The 24,152-nt window shown below is 37.4% G+C and overlaps 1 protein-coding gene across 1 annotated transcript in view; it reads right to left on the minus strand.

Moving 5' to 3' along the window:
* The window catches only part of LOC308645142 (NBAS subunit of NRZ tethering complex-like), a gene marked incomplete at its 5' end in the record, with an annotated part of 158,045 nt that overhangs the window by 111,157 nt on the left and 22,736 nt on the right, over nt 1-24,152 (minus strand). The window contains 3 exon segments of the mRNA XM_081287196.1: nt 8,210-8,327; nt 8,642-8,755; nt 11,119-11,286. Of these exon segments, the coding sequence (XP_081143322.1) occupies nt 8,210-8,327; nt 8,642-8,755; nt 11,119-11,286 (400 nt within the window).

Below are 24,152 nucleotides of genomic sequence, written 5' to 3' on the forward strand. Positions count from 1 at the left end.
TATCACCAGGAGGAAAAAACATCTTCAGAACTATAAAGTCCTAAGATTTGAGTTTCAGCATTTGGAATGTTTTGGACATCAGAAGGTTATGTCATACACATATGGTATATTACATGACAATGTCATCAGAGTGATCTGGAAGAACCCAGTAATCAAAGACATTAATATTTCTGTTGCAAAATATTTAAACACTCACACTAAATAGGATAGGCAAAGGCTATGAATAGACTCAGATCAATTTAGTTCAAGTTTTGAGGCCACACAAGTTACAAAGATCCTACTGGTTTTCAGAGCACCTTGGATATTGGGTTTTGGCATTTTTTGCCTCATATGTAAATAAGGATTAAATGAGGGAAACACTTTAAAGTGCACATCAGCTCTCTAGCATGTAGACAACACCCAGTAGATTCCCTTCCTCCCTCCATAAACAAAAGACTTGAGAAAGCAAAAATTTTATTTAGGACACATCTGATTTGCCCCTGAAAATGACTGATAATAGGTTATTCCATTAACCACTACCACAGTGGTAACAATGGTAATTCTTCTATTTTATACAAATCATAATTACTAATGAATAAACAACTGCATTTAAGCAGGAAGATTACTTTCACTCAGAAGAGATGACAGGCTTAAAGAGTAACATGTGATTAACTGATGCAGTTCTGTTACTGCATTTATTGTTACTTTGTAATTGTTATTAAATTTATTGTTAGTTAGCAGCTTCTCACAAAGCATTCAACAATTATGTTAATTAGCTACTCCTCAAACATTGTCCGTGGAAGAAGTTGCGGTTTTCCGTGTGTGTGTGTTACATATATATTTAATACATAAGCATATATGTTTAGGACTGCATAAAAGAAAAATAATTCTTCCCTTGGAAACTAGCCATTCTAACAAATTCAGTAGAGCAGTGACCTGGATCATGATCTCTGACTATGCCTCATGGCTGCGTTTGCACTAAGAATTTCCCATGTAAAAGTACAGGTCAAGATTGCCCAGTTGCTATGGTGACACCCAGCCTGAGGAAACTGTGCAAAGGCACAGAGTTCTGTCAGTCGGGACCTTGAACTCAGATACCATCTCCTAGGGATGAAGAATTCTGAGCATAAAAAAATAACCCTAATGTCTCACCAGTGCTGTGTCCCTCAGTCTACCTGCTTTGCAGAAACTTTCCCAAAAATAACCTTTTGATGATAAAACCTATGTAATAAACGTACTGAGGTAGCTCTGGGTCACTGTTCCTCCATTAGAGTACAGTGTCCCACCTTTCTCTATATACATGATCATCTTTTCTCAATCCCCCATCACCCCTTGCAGATTTCTGGCTATGGCAGAGAGGTTGCAGCAACAGTCTCCTTTCTTTACCTGCTAAACTTTATAAATGAATGATCTGGCCCACTGTATCCACTACTATGACACTCATTCTTTTTCCAAGTCCTTCTGTCCCAAAATCCAATTGATATTGCTCCTAAAGGTTGCCAAACTCAGTGATCTTCCTCTTTTCTCACATGTCATTGGAGAACTAGACACTCTTAGATAGCTGCTCCTTGGGCTTCCAAAATATTAATTCTCCTGCACCTATGCTCAAGTAATCCTCTGTGTGTGGCCAGATCCTCTTGCTCCCCATACCCCATGCTTCTTTTCCTTTCCCCTCCCACTACAAGTGCTCACTGAGGGTATTCCATTGTTCTATCACTCTCTCTGGAGTCCCACTTAAGGTTTTCTCTCCTGCAGACCTCAACTACAGTCTTAACTTCTACAGCACCTTGGTCTATTTTCTCAGAATTTCTTTCTATATTTAATCCATCTCACAAGACCAACATTACCAATTATTTATTGGACATGGCTGCCACTCAAATTTTTCACAAATTCATCATTTTTTTGGGTGTGGTACTGTGGATTGAACTTAGCAGTGCTCTGCCACTGGAGCCACATTCCCAGCCCTTTTCATTTTTTTATTTTGTGACAGGGTCTCACTACATTGCGTAGGCTGAACTCAAACATGTGATGATACTCCTGCCTCACAGACCTGAGTCGCTGGAATTACAGGCTTGTGTCACTAGGCCTGACCCAGATTAATCATTCATTACCCAGTCTTTCAAATTCTTGAAATAGTGCACTGTGCTGTCCCAGCCAAGCTCAGATTCCAGAGTCATCTTGGACTTCTTCCTCTTCTCTGCTCCCAACATGCACAAATCCTGCTGAATCACTTCCAGAGAACTTACACACATACTTTCTATTTCCACTCCCACAGACTCAAGGTTAGCTTTTCATTGTTAATACAATGGACTCTTTAACAACCTCCCAACCTAACTCTATATAGTAACTTTGGTCTTTTTCCAATCCCCTTTTCACACAGCAGATCCATATTAATTTTAAAATTTCAAAAACTGTCATTCTCCAGCTTAAAACAAAACCAAACTCTTCACTAGTTTCCCATTCCCTAAAAAATAAAAGTAAATTTTATTATTTGTCATTTAAGGGTTCCATTAATATGAGACAAACAATTTGTGCTTTAAATTGCCACCGTCCCTACACTATGTGCCAAACAAATCAATCTGGTATCTAAGCTCTGCCTATGCTCATGTCTTTGCTGTATATAACAAGAACAAAATTATTAGAGAACAAAAATACCCATAAATTTGAAATATCTTCTCTGGTGAACCAGACACAAGATAGGTACTTTGTATGAATTAGCTTAAAAAATCCTCAAAGAACATTATCTTGAATTTTTAACATGAACTTGGAAACTTATGTAAATTGACCAAACTTAGAAAGGTAGTTCTGTGTTCTAACATGAAACAAGATATCAAAATAAGACTGGCATCTTTCCCTAGCAGTAGTTACCAGGATATTGACAATTCTTACACTATTATCATGAACAAATGTCCTTTTTATTTTTAATGTGTGTGAACAAATTCATAAGGTAAATTCCTAAAAACAGAATTACTGGATCATGCAATACACACAATTGTAATTTTCAGTCACTACCAAATGGCCATGTGTTCTTTAAATTTTCACTTCAAGCCTGCTGCTGGCTGGCAGAGTTCTCCACCTGAATATACCTGGGGTCCATTTCCCGAGAGACTCTTGACATCTATTTTAACCGCCTAAGCAACTTGGAGTATGTCCAGAATTCTTTGCACCAGGCAAGGCTTCATTCATAAATTGACTCCTTGGAAGTAATCCTAGGAAAAAAGGCATCTGGGCTTTCTATTCCTCTTCCTAGAAAACTACAACTCTGAGTTTAACCCACAGTCATCTGAGGAACCACAGTGACCAGAACAGTAACTATTTAAATGCTTCCATGACCAGGTTCTCTGTTTTAAAGAGCCCTCCTGCAAATGAAAAGTACAGACTTTTACTTTTATACTTTATAGTATTTTAAAAAAAAAACAGGTGTCAGAAAGCACTGGGAGGTATCAAAAGAGACAGAAAATTTAAGATAGTTACCATTTGGAAGAATGACTGGCATTGTAAGTTTTCCATTTTTACAACTTCTGACCTGAGGGCAAGCCACTATCCATTCCATATTGGGCAAGTAAAATTCAAATAGAAAACCAGAGCCCAGAAAAATCACAACAGCTAGAAAGAAAGTAGTTAATAAAACTAAACAAATGCACAATCTTTGACTAAGCAATTCCATCCTAAAAGAAATAAAAGGATATGTTCACAAAACAGTGGTACCAGAGAGTGCAAAGCAGCTTTCATAACAGTTATGCTGCTACAATCCCAGCATCCTTAACAGAAAAGATAAACTCATTTATCTACAATGAAATACTACTCAGTAATTAAAAATGAAATATGCAAACACCTACTGATAGATGCAACATAGGTGAATTTAAAAATCTTTGTTTTACATAAAACACTACCTAAAGTCTAGAACAGTCAAAATTAACCTACATTGGGGAAAAATCGAAATGTGGGCTGACTTGTAGGGAGAATGGAATGGATGCTTACTAGGAAGAGTCCGTGATAGTAACAGGCTGCATCTTGATGGGGTGAGGAGTAGAAAGGTGCTATGGGAACTTAAATAGTCAAACAATTAAGATTTTTGTATTGCACTATTTATAAATTTTATCTCACATAAAAGTAATAAATATTAACTGATTAAAAACATGAAATAAATTAGATTTAGTGGGTGGGGAGGGGGTGGGAGTATAATACGTATAGTAAATACAAATTGTAGGATCTAAATGGAGGGTCTATGGGAGTTCAGTGTAGAATTTTTTCATCTTTTTTATGAATTCTAAATTTTAATAGAATGCAGAGAAAGAAAACTTATCTGATAACTGTCAAATGTTTAAGGTCTCTGCCTGTTATTTTTCCTTCTGAACAAGTTATATATATCTCTTCTCCAACACTGGGCCTGCTGAATTTCTGGCCACACTAAGTTCACAATGTTCCAGCTGCTCTAAGACATCAAATGTGCCACCCTCCACTTGACTCCCTAATCCTAATACAAATGCTGTTGAATTATCCCAGGGTATTTTTTTTTTCTCCCATACAAGGTCACAGACCTTTAATCTCTACAGCTGCATGCTAGGCCAGAGCCCTTCCCAACTAATAGATGAATGGTTAAAGAAAAACTGATGGGAGAATGAAGGCACAGGAGCCTCAGTCACTATTCTACCCTTGGGCATTTTATATATCACTCTTCAGTTCTACTGCATTTCCAACAAATATTTGATGTTATAAAATAGCCAAATACATGTGTTCTAGATGTATTAGTGTTATCAAAAGATAGTATATATGAAAATGCTTCCTAAATAATAAACCCAAATGTAAACAAAGGAGATAATTATTATGTTTTTCATTTTTTGGTAGTACTGGGGATTGAACCCAAGGACACTCTACCACTAAGCTATAACCCCAGCCCTTTTTATTTTTTGAGACAGGGTCTTGCTAAGTTACTGACGCTGGCCACAAATTTGTGAACTTCCTGGCTCAGTCTCTTGAATCACTGGGATTGCAGGCATGTGCCATTACACCTGGCCACAGATGATTACTAAAATCACCTGTATATTCACTATACATAGCATATTAATGGTATATATATATATAATATATATCTTCTTAATTCTGAAAATATTTTTTTTCTATTCAATAATACTTGACATTCTGGAAAATTCATTCACAGACTTGGATTTTTTTCCCTAAAGGAACATAAAAATCTGATTGTCAGGAAAAAGATAACTTGAAAAAACACAGAAGCACACAGAAAATTCCTGTACTCCCTTTAAGCTCCCACAGACCAAGAGGAGTACACATACCTGCATTCAGATTAACCAGGAGCACATGCTCAGCTCACTGGCCGAGCCCCCACAATACACACCCTGCTTACTCTCCTCACTGTGGAGAAACGTTTACTTTGCACCTATCACACAGAAAGTCCTCACAGGTCTGGCAGAAGTGTTACAAGCAGAAATGGTACTCAAGGATTAAGTCTCAGGTCGAAGAGACCAGAGATGTGAAAGACAATGTGTCTCTATGCTGCCAGGAAAGAGAGAAAGGATAGATGTTTGAAGAATGGACATATTATGGGTGGCGAGAATCGAATACCTTAAGTGAAACTATGGTTTCACAAATGGTCAGCCTGAGGTACTCTAAAAAATATTTGCTATGTAGGCTCAACTCTACGGATTGTGAAATGAATTATCTACAATGGACCCCAGGGTTTCAGTATTTCTTAAAAATTACCTAAGTGATTCTAATGTGTAACTAGGAGGAACTATTAGACGGGTTGGTCTTGAAAGAAAGGTAAAATCACATCTGGATTAACTGAATTGCACAGTTGTAGCAAAGAAGATTCGGGACTAACCTAAGCACAGGTACATAAGACTAGGCCCTGCCAAGACATCATAAGAGAACATGGTCCAGAACGGAACAACTGAGTTGTTAAGCCATTTAATGCATAAGGGAACTGAAATACAATAATAATTTTCTGTTTGAAATCCCTATAGCTTCCAGCAGAGGGCTCCATCAGAATGTTTAACTGATTGCCATTTGAGGCTTTGTATTTCTTCTCAGCCTACTTTCACCTCATTTCTTTGCTGTTTGCCCCACTCTATCAAGGTATTAGAATAATTTCCAAATCTCTGAAAAATCATATTGTTTTATCTTCCTTACTTAGTAAATTTTCCCGTTTGTAAAACATCCTCTTTCTCCCTCTTACCCATCTCGATTTCTATGCTTTCTCATCTACTTAACTCCTATTCAACCTTCCAAACCCAAGCCAAACATCACCTACACCTTACACCACCTCTTCCAGCTGTCAGATCTCCATAGTCCCAATGCCTGTCTCATCTGCCTGTCACAGCAAATACAAATGTATCTGTCTCCCCACCTCCACTGTAAGCCCTTTGAAAATAGGGGCAATGTCTTCCTCCACTTTATATCCCAAGTTCCTAGGACAGGGCCTAGAACCATTTCTTCAGTAAGCAACAGATACACTGTCAGCAAAGGAAGACAAGGGGAATCTCCTGACATTAAATACATTTTGTCTACCCCACACAGCTCCTCTTGAAACCTTGCTATCTACTTCATATTTCAAGATCATTTTAAAGCTTCATCATTAGTGATCAAGTACAACAAATATAGCCAAGTATTCTAAGGGCCCTATAGAAAGACGACCAATAACCAGAAATGTATGCCTGCCTGGGTATTATAATTAAATACTCTAAGCATTTTTCCAAAAACAGCTCTGGAAATTGCCAGAAAGCTTAATGAGAAGGGGAATCAGTTTCTAATCCGAGAAGGCATCCATTCTTTGACTTTTAACCACAGGTCCACAGGTCTGCCATTTTGTGAGGCACGCTTCTATACAAGGGATACTTGAATTCACAATAAGCAATTAGCAAGCTAAATAATATATAAAAATATTATATGGGCAATATGCAGACATACTGGCTATAGCTTCGGTCCCTGGCAATAGCCAGAATGTTGGCCAATGACAAATGACATTCCCATATCCAATCCATTATTTTCTTAAGGTTTCATATTCTATCTTTACAAACTATCTGTTATCAATTGTTTTCAGACCATGAGCCACTAACTTCATACAACATGAAGCAAGAAGTACTGACGAATAATTATGTGAATAAAGAGTTATGATACTACACTCTTCGTACGTATACTCAATATCAACTGTGAGGTATATCATGAATAATAGCTTTTTAGAGAAAAATGTGATAAACTATGTTATATACCCTGATTAAAGAATGATAGAAGGTAGAAAAACATTTCTCAGAAATGAAGAAAAATGGTATAGTTTATAAAAACCTCTGGTATTCTAAGGCTTCACATAGTATATGGGAAAGTGGTATTTGTGACTCCTCTTCCCAGGGGCATACAAATTTTGACTAAAGAAAATAATTACTTAAAAATAACTTATAGGCTAGGCATGGTGGTGTACACCTGTACATCTAATCCTAGTAGCTCGAGGCTGGGGCAGGAGGATCGCCAAGCTTAAAGTTAGCCTCAGTGACCTGATGAGACCCTGTCTCAAAAAATAAAAAGAGCTGGGGATGTGACTCAGTGGTTAAGTGCCCCTGGATCAAACAAACAAAATAATTGTAGTATCAGATTTTCAGGAAAACAGCAAGCTGTTCGACAAATAAGTGTTCTTGAATTTAATTTACATAGTAGTGTGCTAGTTAGCACTGCCAAGGCTCACTGGCAGTTAGAGGTGACCAGGAACACGGAGGTGGAAACTGAATAGGACTTCCAAGAAAAATATTTCTCCCTCCTCACCTCTTTCTTCCTCACTGACGGCCTGGAATACAGTGCTCCAGTGGCCTTTAAGGTACTTACCAAGATGGCAGAGCAGTGAGAGAGGTAACGGGAAGACTAAAGTCAAGAAAAGGTAGTAAGAAGGTTAACGAGGAAAAAGAGAACAACTGTCTTTGGTAAATTTACATACATTTCATTCTTTTACAAGAATTCTAGGTGGAAAGATATGCCACCGTGCAGAAAATGCTTGATATCAAATACAGATCCACATTTGATGAAGGATAAAAAGCCAAACCGAAATAAATATTGAGCACTGCATACCATACATGATGAGAACCATTTTACATAATCAGCAACCTAAAGATAGGAATTATACCTGTTTATCTTTTTAAAATTCTCAGTATGAACAAGTTATCCAGAAAACAGTAGGTTCTCAGTAAATGTCTGAAATAAATAAAACTAGAACATCCTTTCTTACCTTCTGTAGTTGGAAATACTTCTTCAGTTTTAGCCTCTGCCAGTTTCCCAGTTCTCAGCAGAACTTCCGCAAAGCTTTCTGCTGGGGCATGCTGGTAGGTGCCATAGGTCACTGCAGCCTAGACAAAAGCAGCAACTTCACCATTTAATAGGGTCTCTTCTAATTACACATTCTTAGAAATCACAGGGGAAGGAGTTTATGGCTTCTGCTGACCTGAATAATAATTTATCACTAATGCATATTATTGTATCTAACGTCTTAAATAGATTTTCATTTCATAGGTCATAATATATACAGAATGAATCATATAAAAGCAGTGAATAAGGAAAAATAAAGTCAAAGAAGTTTATTTTCAGGAAAATTTTAGTTTTTCTTTATACCATCTTCAATAGCTTGACAGTAAATCTGTTTTCTTAGGTTCACTGTCCTTACCCCATTGACAAAGGGATCAGAGATGACAGATTCATAAAAGGGATGACACCCTTGTTTTTCTAGATCTTCATTGGCTACAGTTCCAATTTGATAAGCACCACCAAATTCTTGCCCCTAAACAGAACAAAGTGAAGAACAGCAGGTTAAAAAGAGAGCAAAGAGGGGGAAGAGGGAGAGGGAGGGAGCAAGATGGCAGGGAGAAAAGGACAATTCCAGGAGAAATTCATCAGTGTGCTTTCTATGACCAAAAGAGGGCGTCAGAGTGACAGACACCAGCAGAGAATGTAATAACAACTACATTCCACAAGCAGCATTTCAACCCCTACCTACAGCGCCTCCTGATTTTCCTGGTCACTTTGACATCTATGAATCAGAAACACTCAAGTAATAAGTGCTATAAACACAGCAAGTTTTCAATATTACAGTCAGAATAACCATCATAAAACATCACTTTGTTCACATTGCTACCCTGCTCAAAAAAACCTTCAGTGACAAGGCAAATGGGCAACAGCATAAAAATCTGAACTATGTAGAACATTCAAGATCATCAAATGCTAATTAACATTAAAGTCTAACTCTTCACCTCAATCACACCACCCTGCTTAATGCAAAAAAAGGGGCCTCTGTGCCTTTCTTCCACTGTAAAGGGTCCCCCACAGCCTGGCTGCCTAGTGAGAATCTACCCTTCCTCCAGGTCCAGCTAAGACCCCACCCACTCTGCCTTAGTGGAGGAGTAAGACTTACAAAAGTGCCTCTTAACCCCAACTCCTTCTCGACCACCACTTTAAGACTGGAGCATCAACATTCCTGTTAGCAAATATTTTATTATTACTAATATAGTTGATTATGGTGGTTTTGCTCTCCTCAAATCAACATTAAAGCTCCTTACTGAAAGATCCAAGTAGAAGACATTCCTCCCAAGTTTACTGAACCCAGACCCTCTACCAAGTCCCATTGAGGGAAACAATGAAGCTGCTGGCAGTGGTCAGAATACAGCAGATGTTTAATAAAAATGCAGACTACAATCTGGGTTAAAGATCTGACCTAGGACATAAGCCTTCAAAACAGTGAACAGCTGAGAAAGGAAAATAATCATAATCCAGTGTGATGCATGAAGGGATAAGAGATTTACCCCAGAATCAAGTAAGTACAAAGCATCACAGTAAACAATATCTTTTTCATTTACCCAAGCATTTGGCTGATCATCCTTAGATTTTTCTCTTTCCTATACCCCACACACAGACCATCTGTAGGACCACAAAATATATCCCACCCACAGCAGTCCTCTCTCACCTCCTTCCTGGTACTCAGGTCTACGCCAGCATCATCTCTCACCCAGAGGACTGAACAAGAATCTCTCTCTGCTTCTGACTGCCAGCTCTCCACACAGCAGTTACATGAGCTCATTAAAAGTAAGGCTGGAGAACACAACTGCTTTGCCTCAATTTTCCATATGTTTTCCATATTATCCAGCATAAAATCCACACACTTATTATCACAGTCTACACAAGCTTTCAATGATGGGCCTCCACACCACCTACCTAATCTCTTTTCCCAGTTGTTCACAGTCCTCAAATTATACCTGCCTCTTTTAAGTTCTACAAAGACATCAAATAAGTCCCCCTGCGGGGGCTTTGCATTTGTTCTACTTGGCTCAATCATACTTCTGCTCAACCCGATTCTTTCCTGAGTAACTTAACTTCCCTCCCTAAATCAGAATTTTAATTCCTCGACATGACTCTTTATTCACTTACCTTGCTTATGAGTTACATTCATATACTTATAACCACCTGGCATTATACAAAATATTTTTCTTCATCTCCCCCATTGAAACATAAGTTCCATAGAGGAAGGGGATTAGACTGAAGGGTTATCCTTTTCTATTCCTGTCTTTAGCACAGTATTTGACTCATAGAAAATGATAACTGTTTGCTGGATAGATGGATGAATAAATGAATGACGGAGAAACTACGTGTGTTTGGGATGAACCGATAAACAGGCAAGTTTTTCCCCTTTGTTTTCCAATGTGAGACTATAGAACTGGAATTTAACAATGCAGAAAATACAGGTGAACCACGTGTTAAGATTTCCCCAAAAAACAAACTCCATTGCTCTACTGCTAACCCTGATCTTTACTTCAACCCTTCTCCATCAGCTGGCTCCTAACTCTTCCCTAACTACTGGCCTGTAGAAACACAGCAGAGCAAGTCAGCACTGATGCAATCATTTTCGTTTCACTAAATTTTAATTCTAAGATGTAAACCAAACCCTACTCAAATATATCAGGGTCCTTTGCAAGTACTCCATGGGAGTGTATTTCACTCCATGAGACAGACTACTCACGCCCTGACAGGAGGCCTGGATTTCTGAAGAAATTTTATAAATCATTAAGACGTAACAGTGAAAACAAATGAAGAGTAGTGCTAACAAATGACAAGCCACACAGCACATTTGAAAATGAAGGCTGCCTTGCTTACTTGCAGGGGCCGGAGGTAAGTTAAAGACTTCTTCCACCACTGCCCATCACTGACAGCCTGCAATACTGCTCTGGTAGTGGTCGTGGTATTGGAAAGGACTTTCATGGTGGTGGCAGTAGTCCAGTGTAAGAGGTCAGCTGAGCTGCTGCCTGGAACACTCATTTCATCCTGCGTTAAAGAAAAAATAGCAACCAGATGTCATCAAATTTTTGTTTAAAAGCCTGTAAATGTATGGACATTTTCTCCCTATGAAATTTTGCCAGCTAATAAATGGAAAATTAGAATTTTTGTGGATTGCTGAAAGACTAACAGGTTCCACATTATAAACCTTCTACACACTATCAATCATCCATTTATTTGGATGAAAAACAGTGTCCTTGGGCTGGGGATGTGGCTCAAGCGGTAGTGTGCTCGCCTGGCCCTGGTTCAATCTTCAGCACCACATACAAAAACAAAGATGTTGTGTCTGTGGAAAACTGAAAAATAAATATTAAAAATTCTCTTTAAAAAAAAGTGTCCTTTAACATCAGAAGGTAGAAACCAGAATCTTCTACTTTCCTTGGGGGTCACAGAAGCATTGTTCAAATGAATAATTTAGTTAATAATAAATACTGTGGTTAAAGAAACATGAGTTGTTAGATATTAGACTGGTAAAAGTTACAGAATATGTCATTTGCTTTATAAATATTTCTGAAACTAATGTACCATGATGTTTTTTTTCCCCTGAATTTTCTTTTGAAAATGATTCAGGGAGGAACAATATGTATGCTATTGTTGTTTTGTTATATATTTATCTCATTACTAGCAATGATGGGTTTTAAAATTTATTTTCATGTGTATCATCTGATCATTTTGAGTGGTCACATTTATCACATTGAGGCACATTTTTGTTCTTGCTTTTTTAATTTCAAGCTCCCTCCCCCACTAAACTTCCTTTCTCCTACATACATAAAAGTGAAGTCCCTTTGGTATATCTTCATATATGAACATAAAATGATTTTGTTAAATTCAGTCTATTTATCCTCCCTCTAGTTCTCCTATTCCACTGATCTTTCCTGTATCTTTATGGTATCCTATCTCCTTCCCAAGCATCTTTCCTTTATCTTGCTCTAGCCTCCACATCTGAGAAAATAATTTAAACCTTGATTTTCTAAGTCTGGCTTATTTCACTTAGCTTTTTAATTTTCATCCATTTACCAGCAAATGTCATTATTTCATTCTTCTTTATAACTGAGCAAAGCTCCACTGTGTGTATATACCACATTTTCTTAGTCCATTCATCTCATGGGCATTTCTTAATCCATTCATCTACTGATTCCATAAGCTTGGCTGTTCTGAATTGCACTGCTATAAACACTGAATTGGCTGTATGGCCGATTTCAGATCTTTTGAATAAAGGCTGAGGAGTGGGATAGCTTGGTCATATGGTGTTTCCATTCCTTGTTTTTTGAGAAATTTTCACACTGCTTTACAGAGTAGCTGTACTAATTTGCATTTGTACGTATTTTTCCCCATCCACACCAGCATTTATTATTATTCATGTTCTTGATAATTGCCATTCTTTCTGGAGTAAGTGTAGTTTTGATTTGCATTTCCCTAACTGCTAGAGACGCTAAACATTCTTATTTCTTGGCCCATTTTTTTTTCTTTTTGGAAAGTTTCTGATTAGTTCTTCATAAATTTGTTTTTTCCTTTTCCATATTGGCTATGTTTTTTTTTCCCCCTTTGGCATTGAGTTTTTTGAGTTCTTTATACATTCTGGACATTAATTCCATCAGAGAAGTAGCTGGCAAAGATTTTCTCCATTCTGTAGGTTCCTCTTTACTCTCATGACCATTTCTTTTGCTGTCCAGAAGCTTTCTGATGGTATCTCACTTAATGATTCTTGGTTTTATTTCCTGAGCTTTAAGGATCTTGCTGAGGAAGCCAGTGCCTATACCTAGAATGTTGACCCTATGTCTTCTTTGAGCAGTTGCAAGGTTTCTTGTCTGTTATCTAAGTGTTTCATCCATTTTGATTTAACTTTTATGCATGGTGAATGATAGGGATTTAAATTCATTCTTCTACATATGGATATCCATTTTTCCCAGCACCATTTATTTAAAAGGCTGTCTTAGCAAGTCTATGTCTTGAAGTAACTATCAAGTGGCTGGATCTGCAGACTCTAACCAAAATTATCATGTGAGTGTAGTGGTGGGAAACAGTGGAACACACATCCAGAACTGCCTCTAACCTGAGCTGTCCAACACAGTAGCCACGAATCATATGTGAAATGTGGCTAATCCAAACTGAGATACGTTGCAAATGAAAATACACTATAGATTTGAATGACAGGAAATAAAGGGAAGGAAACAGAAAAGAGCATCATACGTGTGCTTAACCTCAATGAACTAGAACACAGCCTTTCTAGTGATAGAAAGGAACCTAGGAGACCAAGTTCAACCACAAGCATTCCAAGGCAGAGAAGGAAGACAGATCCAAAAACAGAAGTTCATTATTCAACACTTCTGAAGAGGCAAGGTAGAAAGCTCTAGATAGGAAAATAGCTAAATGTCCCTTTGACAACAATGATAGCTGCCATTTCTTGAATGCTTGCCATGTGCAAGAGCTTTCTAAGTATACTGAATTTAAAAACTAGAAAGTAACACAAATAGAGTTGCTTTAATAGTGGCATTACTGGAATTCTTCATTTCTATCATTTGTGAAGATAGCAATACAAGTTCATTTCTTCTCATAATACAGTAGACAGCTGGCTCTCAGATCTGAATTAACACAAGAAAAAAACTGGTCCAGTTTCAGGACCTCCAGAGGCTGTTTTCCCTAGAGAGGCCACTCGTCCAGCCATGGAGTTTCTCATGCCATGTAGAGGTGTAGTGGATGTTACCTCCAACTGCTATCCTACCTTGTGTTTCATAATAACACTGCAGAGTTCGTATTAGGATACCATGACACAACTGTAGATCAAATAAACTGAATATGCTGCCTAGAGGCAACAGGGCTAGAGTGCCTCCTCCCCTTTCCTTAACTAGATTTGGTATCAGAATGTTCAGGCCACTCATTCTTTGCATGATTTCAACACACCAGTAATATCTCTCTCCCTCTCCTTTTTTCTACCCCCAACCCCCTTCTTCCTCCTTCACACCCTCCCTCAATATTTGCATTCACTTAAACTCATTTTTCTTTGTTATAAAACTAATTCAAACTCACTAAAAACGATTTGAAAAGTTCAAAAAGGCATGGATAAGAGAACATTTATTCACAGTCCCATTACAAAAAGACAATTACAGCCAACATATATTCTCTTCCTGTCTTTTTAAACCAGGCAAAAGGATTCTTTTGAATAAACCTAATTTGAGTAGAAGACATATTCAAAGACAATGCACAGCTCACTGGTAGAGTGCTTGCCTAGTGTGTGCAAAGCCCCGAGTTCATGCCGCAGTCCGGCTGCAGCAAAATAACGGGGGGGGGGGGACGGGGGGGACGGAACGACACGAGCAACTAGTGTAGATTGATACAGGAGGAGTGGGAACCGTTTATTGTAGGACAGGAGGGGTATATATACATTCCACACAGCTTATCTTAATTAACATAAACTAGATACAGCAGTCAACCAATAAGAAATCTCCGCACTTAATGGCTCGCTGGTGTTCCTTCTCAAACCACTCCCTCTGCAAAATGCCAGGCACCATCTTGACTTGTTTACAAACCCTAACAAGTTCGATCCCCAGAATTCCCTCCCCATGGAAAGAAAAAGTATGCGCATACAAGCTTATAGTATGATCAATTTTAACACGTTCATGTAATGAGCCCTCAGACCAAGAAACACAATACCATCAGAATCCCAGAAGCTTCTCTTATGCTCACTCCCAGACATACCACTTTGAGAAAACACACTGTCCAGATTGACAGCAGCATAAATATATTTTCCCTGTATTCATTCATATAAAAAATGTAGAATCATATACTCGTGTTTTCTTTCACTTTTACGTACATAGTTATGTGTGCAGCCCATTGCTACATCACATTACCCGGTGTGAATATACCAAAATTTATGTATCTTTTCTTCTATCAATAGGCATTTGAGTACTTAACTTGAAGCTAATACCAATAATGTTTCTCTGAACATGCTGGTAATTACCTTTTGGTGAACGAACTATGCATTTCTGGGTAAATAGTAGTGGAACTGCCAATACACACAGTATGCATATGTCCAGATCTAAAAAGTAGATCCAAACATTTTCTTCACACTCTGACCAGCAACTCAGAGTTCTGATGGCTCAACATCCACGCCAACATCAGTTCTGATAATGGTTTGTGATTTTAATCTTTGCAATGAGTAATTTCTATTGTTAAGTATTTGCTCTGATCTCTATTGGTTTTCCATCTTTCTTATTCACTTATCAGTGTTGTGTGTGTTCTAGATACAGATTTCTTATTAATTGTATGTACTGTGAATATTTTCTATTACTCTGGGCATTACCTTTTTATTGTATTAATGGTGTCTTGTGATTAACCAAAGTTTTTAATTCTAAATGTAATTCATCAGTTTTTAACTTTAAGATTATTATTCTTAAACCTTATTTAAAAAATGTTCACCTACTTCAAGGTCACAGAGATGTTCTTCCAAGTTCTTCCTAGCATGTGATATTTTTGCTCTATGTCAAACCTTTTTAAGACAATGTAGTACCCTTCTATCCATTCGTAACATTAAATGCACATTTTAAATGTATTTTTCACAATATATTAATTTTTTTCCTTTCTGACTAGACAGTGAGCCAATCAGGAGTAGGGCCACTATTTAGTCATCATTACATCTGTGGAATATGTGAAAATCTCTGTAATTTGGAGCTAGAGGTAGATCTAAGAAGTCTGGTTTTATTGAGCTGTTTAAATGTTTAAAGATACATTTCCAAAAGCATTATATGTTGTACCTAGAGTTGATAAATTTTATTCAAATAGGATTTCATGTCACATTTTCTATTCCTGTTCATCTGCAGAATCTTCTTAATTGAGAGGGCATAGTGAATGATTTAAATGTCATCAACTAATTCAAATATAGAATTAAAAATATAAACATGGTAAGAAATATGGCACTTAAGCAGAATATGACTTCAGAGGAAAATCAAATTCAAAGGCGAGGAAAATCAAATTCAAAGGCGTAAAAAATGACTTTTATGAAAGTCATAAAACCATTACTCTATCTGGGCATGGTGGTGCACCTATAATCCCAGTGGCTTGGGAAACAGACAGGAGGATCATGGGTTCAAAGCCAGCCTCAGCAACTCAGGGAGACCCTAAGCAACTGAGCAAGACCATGTCTCTAAAATATAAGAAAACATTGGAGATGTGGCTCAGTTTAAGTGCCTCTGGGTTCAATCCCCAGTACCAAAAGTTAAAAAATTATTCTATTTCATAAAAGAAACTTAAAATTTACTTCTTTCCATATTATGGAACAGCTAGACCAAGATAGAAAATTTAAAACAGCAAATGCAAAAATTTGTTTCAGAAAATAAATGAAATTCACATAAATAGATTTTCTGTGAGTATTTCCCCGAAGAAGGATTACAAAAGAGAAAGTAAAATAAAAGATTCATGCATCGGACCCACAGGACAAGCATTTGTTTTAGGGGTGGTTGACCAAGATCATAGTGTAACCAGAGTCTTTAATGAGGAAAATATTTCTCCTTCAACTTCATATAATGTGGAGAGAAAAAAGATGTTAGGCAAAATTTACTCCTGAAATTAAACTACTGACACTTTTTATAATCATAGTGGCACACTGCTAATTAATTTAGAGTGTGTAATACCAAAACTAGATTAAACCCCAAACCCAAATTATCCATACCCAGCATATAATTTAACATGAAAACTCATTAATGACAAGTGTGCTACATAGATCAAAGGTTAACTTCCTAAGCACTAATAAAAATTTTCAAATCCTTCAATGAAAGACACCACTACCAAATGGGCTCACAAGTACAAAGATCGTTCCACATGTCACACATGGTTCTTATTGGTCAACTACTATAACGAATCTTTAGTTAAGGAGTTGCTTTCTCCGTAGTTTGGTAATACAAGGGTTAATTTCAGAGAGATCCATTGGCCTCCTATACACTGAGCTGGGGGGACAAGTAGACTATGCAAGGATTACAAAGCCAGGTGCGACTCAACCACTGCCCCTTTTCTTCTAACATATCCATAATCCAAAACAATTCTCTGCATCTATAATTTATTTATAGAAAATTTCTTCCAGATATCAAAATATTAAGAAAATAATCCTTATTACCGAAAATCTAAAAGTACCTGTCAGAGAAAGCAACAGAAAATTGCCCCATAGAGTAAATAAATGTAAAGTCTGACTCCGGTTCAACTTATCTGCCTCATGAGCAGGCACAGCTACAATTTAGCTTTTTTGCCTTTGAAAGCCATAAGCACCTTCATATTTCTGAGGAAGGTAACTCCTTTCCCCAGAAAAATGAATGCATATGAAAGTGCTTTTATATATAAAACACAAAGTCCCCAACAGACATACTCATCAAATACATACTATTACAAGGGATTTAAGGGCCAGAACTTGGATGTCCTAGCTTTTTCTTTTTTCTCTGAGGAAGGAGGAGGGGGCAGTGTTTACCTGGGATTGAACTCAGGGGCACTCAACCACTGAGCCACATCTCCATCTCTATTTTGTATTTTATTTAGAGACAGGGTCTCACTGAGTTGTTAAGTGCCTCAATTTTTGCTGAGGCTGGCTTTGAACTCGAAATCCCCCTGCTTCCATCTCTCCAGCTGCTGGGATTATAGGCATGCCCCACTGCACCTGGCTTCGTAGTACTCTTGGGCATACTCAGAAAATTAGAGGTGTATGACATATAATTTTCTTTTTCCATGCTCAATCTTTTATTTAAAATCACTTTTTAAAAAATTTATTTTCAGTTTTAGATGGACAACATGCTTTTACTTTTATGTGGTGCTAAGGATCAACCCCAGTGCTGCACACGTATTCTGGCACTGAGCTACAGCCCCAACCCTTTAAAATCTCTTGATACATGTCTTTGAATTCTGCATGTACCAACAAAGTTTACTGAACATACTTTTCTCATGTCTGTGTTGAAGACCTGTGCAATGTATCATGGTTATGATAAAGATAAGGTCCCTGCATCCAAGGAACTTAATACCTTAGGGAAGAAATTAACTGAGAACTTACCAAGTTGAACCCTATTCAAATATTCTTCCCTGTGTAATAAAGCAATTTATCTGCACCCATCACATCCACATCGTACCTTCCTCATCACTCATTCTTCAAATATTTGTGACATCAATTTGTAATATGCACTATTCTAAGCTGCTGGAAATACAGTACTGAATAAAGAACCATTGTTGTCACAGATAACTCACATTCCAGGAAGAGAAAAGCAAAAAAATCAATATAAAGTATGTCAGAAAAGCACACCCCATAAGGAGAAAAATGAAATGGAGTAGGGGCGTGAAGGCACTCTACAGTACATAGGGAGAACAAGATCTTAGTGAGGTGACATGTGAACAGAGACCCGAGAGTAGCAAGACAAAGTCACCTAAACAAGTGGGAGGAAAAACATTCCAGGTAGAATGTAGCAAGCACAAGGACCCAGAGGCCAAAGTTTTCTGGCAATGTTTAAAGAATGGCATAAGGCCCATATGGCCAGCCAGCTCAGCAACGGGAATGTGTGTGCTAGGAGATGGGGAGGGGTGATATGAAGTTGAATAGGGTGTGGAGAAGAAAGATTACGGTGTCTTTGCTGGTAATTGTAAAAACTTAGTTCTAAGGGGTTGGGGTGTGACTCAGTAGTAGAAGTGCTAGTCTAGCACGGGCAAGTCCCCATCGCTGCAAAACAAACATACATAAATTTGTAAAGTTTAGTTTTTACTCCAAGTAAAAGGTTTTAGGGGAAAGGTATGTCATGCTCTGTGATACTTTAGAAGAATCACTTTTGATCCCTTGTTGAATAGAGAATATTGTACAGTGGGAAGAAAAGCATAAGAAAGAAGAAAAATGGGCCACTACTTTAAAACTTGAGGTGAGACATGATCATTTAAACCAGGGTGGTAGTAGTAGGGTACACAGTAAAATATAATCCAACTCCCAGTCTACTGTGAATGTGGAGCCAACAGGGTTTCCTAGAGACAAGATGCATTGTGCAGGGGAAAGAGAAGAATCAAGGATGCCAGGAAGATTTACGCTGTGAACAACTGTAAAGATAGACTTGTTCTTTCTGGACATGGGTAAAACTGAAGAAAGAACACCAGTATTCCAGGGAATAGGGGCTAAAGGGCAGAGGTGGGTACAGAAGGGGAGATGATAACAATTTTGACATACTGCAATTGGGATGTCTTTAAGAAAGGCGAAGAGATGTCAGGCTGGTGGTGGTACATTTAAGCCTGGAACTCAGGCTAGTGTTAAAGAGTAGGTAGTCATCAAAATTGATATCTGAAGTCTTGATAGCGGGTGACATCCTCTAGGGGAGGAGCACAGACAGGGGACAGATTGTGAGAAGATAGACCAGAGCATCTGACATTAAGCTGGAAGATGAAGAAGAACCAGCAAAGACAATGGGAATAAGAGCCAGGGACGCCCAAGAAAAACAAGCCAAGTGGGTTAACCATTCCCTGAAAGAAGTATGTCAAATGTTACTTATGGGTCAAATAAAACAAATATCAAGTTTTGACCCACGAACATAAGAGGTCACTGGCGACTCACACAGGTTTCTTTGGTGAAATGGTGAGGAAAGAAGGACTCAGAGTAGGTGAACGAGACAGAAGATGCAGCCACTGAAAGCATACACCAAAACAATACAGGAGAAGTCTCTCAGAGTGGCACATACTGACCAGCTGAAGTGAGCAATATCAAGATGCTTCCTTAAAGGTAAACAGAAATGGGTACCACCCACAGATTTCACTGTAAGCAAGAAAGGCAACTTGAATATATTTTTTTTTGGAAAGTGTCACCTACAAATGGATTTAAACAGCAAATACACAATAAACCTGTATTCCATCTTGCTAAAACAATTATTTTAAAACAGAAAATGAAACAAATATTAGAAAAATGGCATGGGCCCTATGAAGGAAAGAAAAAAAGGAAGAAAGTTTTGGAATTCCAACTACAGTGCTAAAAGAGGAAGCAGCCAATTTTAACGTTTGTGAGGAAATCCATAATGTAGAATTGCCAAACCAATCAAAACCATATGCTCACCTGAATTCCTGGGGACAAAAGTCTCAATTAACTAAGCACATCATCCCGGAAGTAAAACAAGGATCAGTGTGCCCTCCTGTGGGCAGATCTACATGCTGACTGAGATGCATAAATGAATATTCTGAAATGTGTCCTACTGCATTACCAACTGGATAACTGAGGACAAATGATTTTTGTAACCAAAGTCTTCCACAGAGAATGTACACCAGACGGTGTTGTTTAAGAAAAAAAATAGCAAAATAACAATTACTGAGGACTTACCGTATTTCCAGTGATGTACTGGCTCATAACAGTGGAAAGACAAAGGGAGCACTTACACAAATGTACAAAGGAAAAGCTAACAAAAATCACAGGCAATTACATATACCAGGAGTTCATTTCTACCATTTTATGAGGGCAACAATACTAGAATTAGTGTGCAAAATGTGTGCATAAGATGTCCAGAATAGTTCAGTCTAAAAAGGCGAAAAACGGACAGTCTCAATGTCCCAAAACAAAGCAATAGTCAATTAATCATGGTATGTGCATCCAATGAACCCCATGCAGCCATTACATAAATGGTCTACATGTGACAAGAGCAGATTCCAGAACACAAAGCAGTATACAAAAATGCAAGCTGCAGAAAAATAATATATATGGTCCTTATAGTCTTGAAAAAAAAATATCATCTAGGAGCCAGGAGAAGCGTTAAGTAAAATCTGTCTATACTCAAGAAAAATACAGGATACATCTAAACTTAAGAATGTTTATCTCTAATGGGATTCATGGGATAGTAGATCAGAGAACTGTAACTTGCATATTAATATACTGTTATTTTATATTTTAAAAAAGCAGAAACCACAAAGTTACCACATGTATCTCTGTATTACTTATCAAAAGTTAACAATGTTAATACTTTATCATAGATGGTTCATATCTAGTTGTTTTAAGACAAGAAACATTCTGGATTTTATGCCCATTGAGAAAGAATGAGTTATAAGACTTAAGAGAAAATAAATATATTTATTTCAGGTCGATTTCTTTATGTGCACAAGGTAATGTTATAAATTCATCTTTTTTTAAAATTTTAATTTGTTATATGTGACTACAGAATGCATTACAATTCATATTACACATATAGAGCAGAATTTTTCATCTCTGGTTGTACACATGTAGAGTCACATCCTTCGTGTCTTCATACATATACTTAGGGAGATGATGGCCATCACATTCCACCATCTTTCCTACCCGTATGTCCTCCTCCCCTTTTCCCCTTTGTCCTATCTAGAGTTCATTTAATCCTCCTATCCCCCCGAACCCTTGCAGCATATTATGAATCAGTATCCTTAAATCAGAGAAATCATTCGGCATTTGTTTTTTGGGGATTAGCTAATTTCACTTAGCAATATATTCTCCAGCTAAATCCATTTACCTGCAAATGCCATAATTTTATTCTCTCTTAATCCTGAATAATATTCCATTGTGTATATATACCACATTTTCTTTATCCATTCATCTACTGAAGGGCTTCTAGGTTGGTTCCACAGTTTACCTGTTGTAAATTGTGCTGCTATAAACACTGATGTAGCTGTGTCCCTGTAGCATGCTGTTTTTAAGTCCTTTGGGTATAGATTAAGGAGTGGGTTAGCTGGGTCAAATGGTGGTTCCATTCCCAGTGCAGATGGTGCTGGGAAAACTGGAAATCCATATGCAACAAATGAAATTAAACTCCTCTCTCTCAATATGCACAAAACTCAACTCAAAGTGGATCAAGGACCTAGGAATTAAACCAGCAACACTGTGTTTATCAGAAGAAAAAGTAGGCCCAAATCTCCATCATGTGGGATTAGGCCCCAACTTTCTTAATAAGACTCCTATAGTGGAAAAAATTAATATCAAGAATCAAATCAATGGGATGGATTCAAACTAAAAAGCTGCTTCTCAGAAAAAAAAAAAAAGCAATCAGTGAGGTGACTAGAGAGCCTACTAATTGGGAACAAATTTTTCCACATGCATGTCAGACAGAACACTAATCTCTAGAATTTGTAAGAGCTCAAATATCTTAACACCAAAAAAACCCAAATAACCCAATCAATAAATGGGCCAAAGAACTGAACAGACACTTCTCAAAAGATACAATCAACAAATATATGAAAAATGTTCATCATAGCTAGCAATTAGAGAAATGCAAATCAAAACTACTCTAATATTTCATCTCACTCCAGTCAGAATGGCAGCTATTAAGAATACAGACAACAATAACTGTTGGCGAGAATGTGTGAAAAAAGGCATACTCAAACTGCTGGTGGGACTGCAAATTGGTGCAGCCAATATGGAAAGCAGTATGGAGAATCCTTAAATTCTTTTTGTATATGGTTATTTACTCCAGTCTATACTTATTTCATACAAAAAGAAATTACTATTTCTTATTTATCAATATATGTAAAAATGAAAAAGCTTTCAGAGAAAAGCATAGGAGTAAAACTTCATAATACTGGGTTAGGCACAGATTTCTCAGATACAACATCAAGAACACAAGCAATTAAAGAAAGTATTAACTAATAGGATTTTAGCAACAAAAAAATTTCACACTTCAAAAGTCACCCTTTAGCCAGGTGTGGTACATGTAATCCCAGATCAAAGCTAGACTCAGCAAATTAACAAGGCCCTAGGTAACTTAGCAGAGACTATATCTCCAAACAACAACAAAAAAGGTAGACACTACTGGTACCAAAAACAAAAAAATACGCCATTAAAAAAAATTCAAGTCTCATATTGAGAGAAAAGTGTTTTCAAATTTCAAGTCAGATAAAAGACTTGTATCCAGAATGTTTAAGAAAAAAAACCCAACAATAATCTCTTTTAGTGCAATGATAAGACAAATAGCTTAGTTAAAAATGGGCAAAATATTTTAAGTCATTTCACCAAAGAAGATACTGGAATGGCCAATGAGCACATAAAAAGGTCCTCACTGTTGTTCATTACTTGGGATATGAACACCAAAACCATAATGACAGTACACATGTAAGAGTAGATTAGAAAACACTCCTGTGGGGTCAGGGTTGTGGCTCACAGGTAGAGTGCCTGCCTAGCATGCGTGAAGCACTGGGTTCAATCCCCAACACCACATAAAAACAAAATAAAGGTATTGTGTCCATCTACAAATGAAAAAAAATATGTATAAAAAAACAACCAAAACCTTAGAATGGAACCACCATTTGACTCAGTTTTTCCACTTCTCAGTTTATACCCAAAGGACTTAAAAGAAAGCATATTACAGTGATGCAGCCACATCAATGTTAATAGCAGCTCAACTCACAATAGATAAACTATGGAACCAACGTAAGAGCCCTTCTGCAGATGAATGGATTAAAAAAGTATGGTATATATATACACAATGGAATATTACTCAGCCTTAAAGAATGAAATTATGGCATTTGCAGGTAAATGGATGGAACTGAAAAATATCATGCTAATTGAAATAAACTAATCCCCCAAAAAGCAAAGGCCAAATGTTTTCTGTGATATGTGGATACTAACTCACAACGGGGGTGGGGTTAGAGAATAGAGTTACTTTAGGTAGAAGGAAGTGAAGGGAGGGGATGGGGTTATGGCGGTAGGAAAGATAGTGGAATGGATCAGACATTATTACCCTATGTACATATATAACTGTATGACCAGTGGGATTCTACATCCTGTATAACAAGAATGAAGAATTTTACTCCATTATATATGATGTATCAAAGTGATTCTACTGTCGTGTATAACAAATTAAAAAACAAAAAATCAATCAAGATGCCAGTGAACAGCAAGTATTAGGGAAGGTGCA

This window comes from Spermophilus citellus (genome assembly GCF_964194105.1).
Source record: "Spermophilus citellus genome assembly, chromosome: 1".
In the NCBI taxonomy this organism is placed as follows: domain Eukaryota; kingdom Metazoa; phylum Chordata; class Mammalia; order Rodentia; family Sciuridae; genus Spermophilus; species Spermophilus citellus.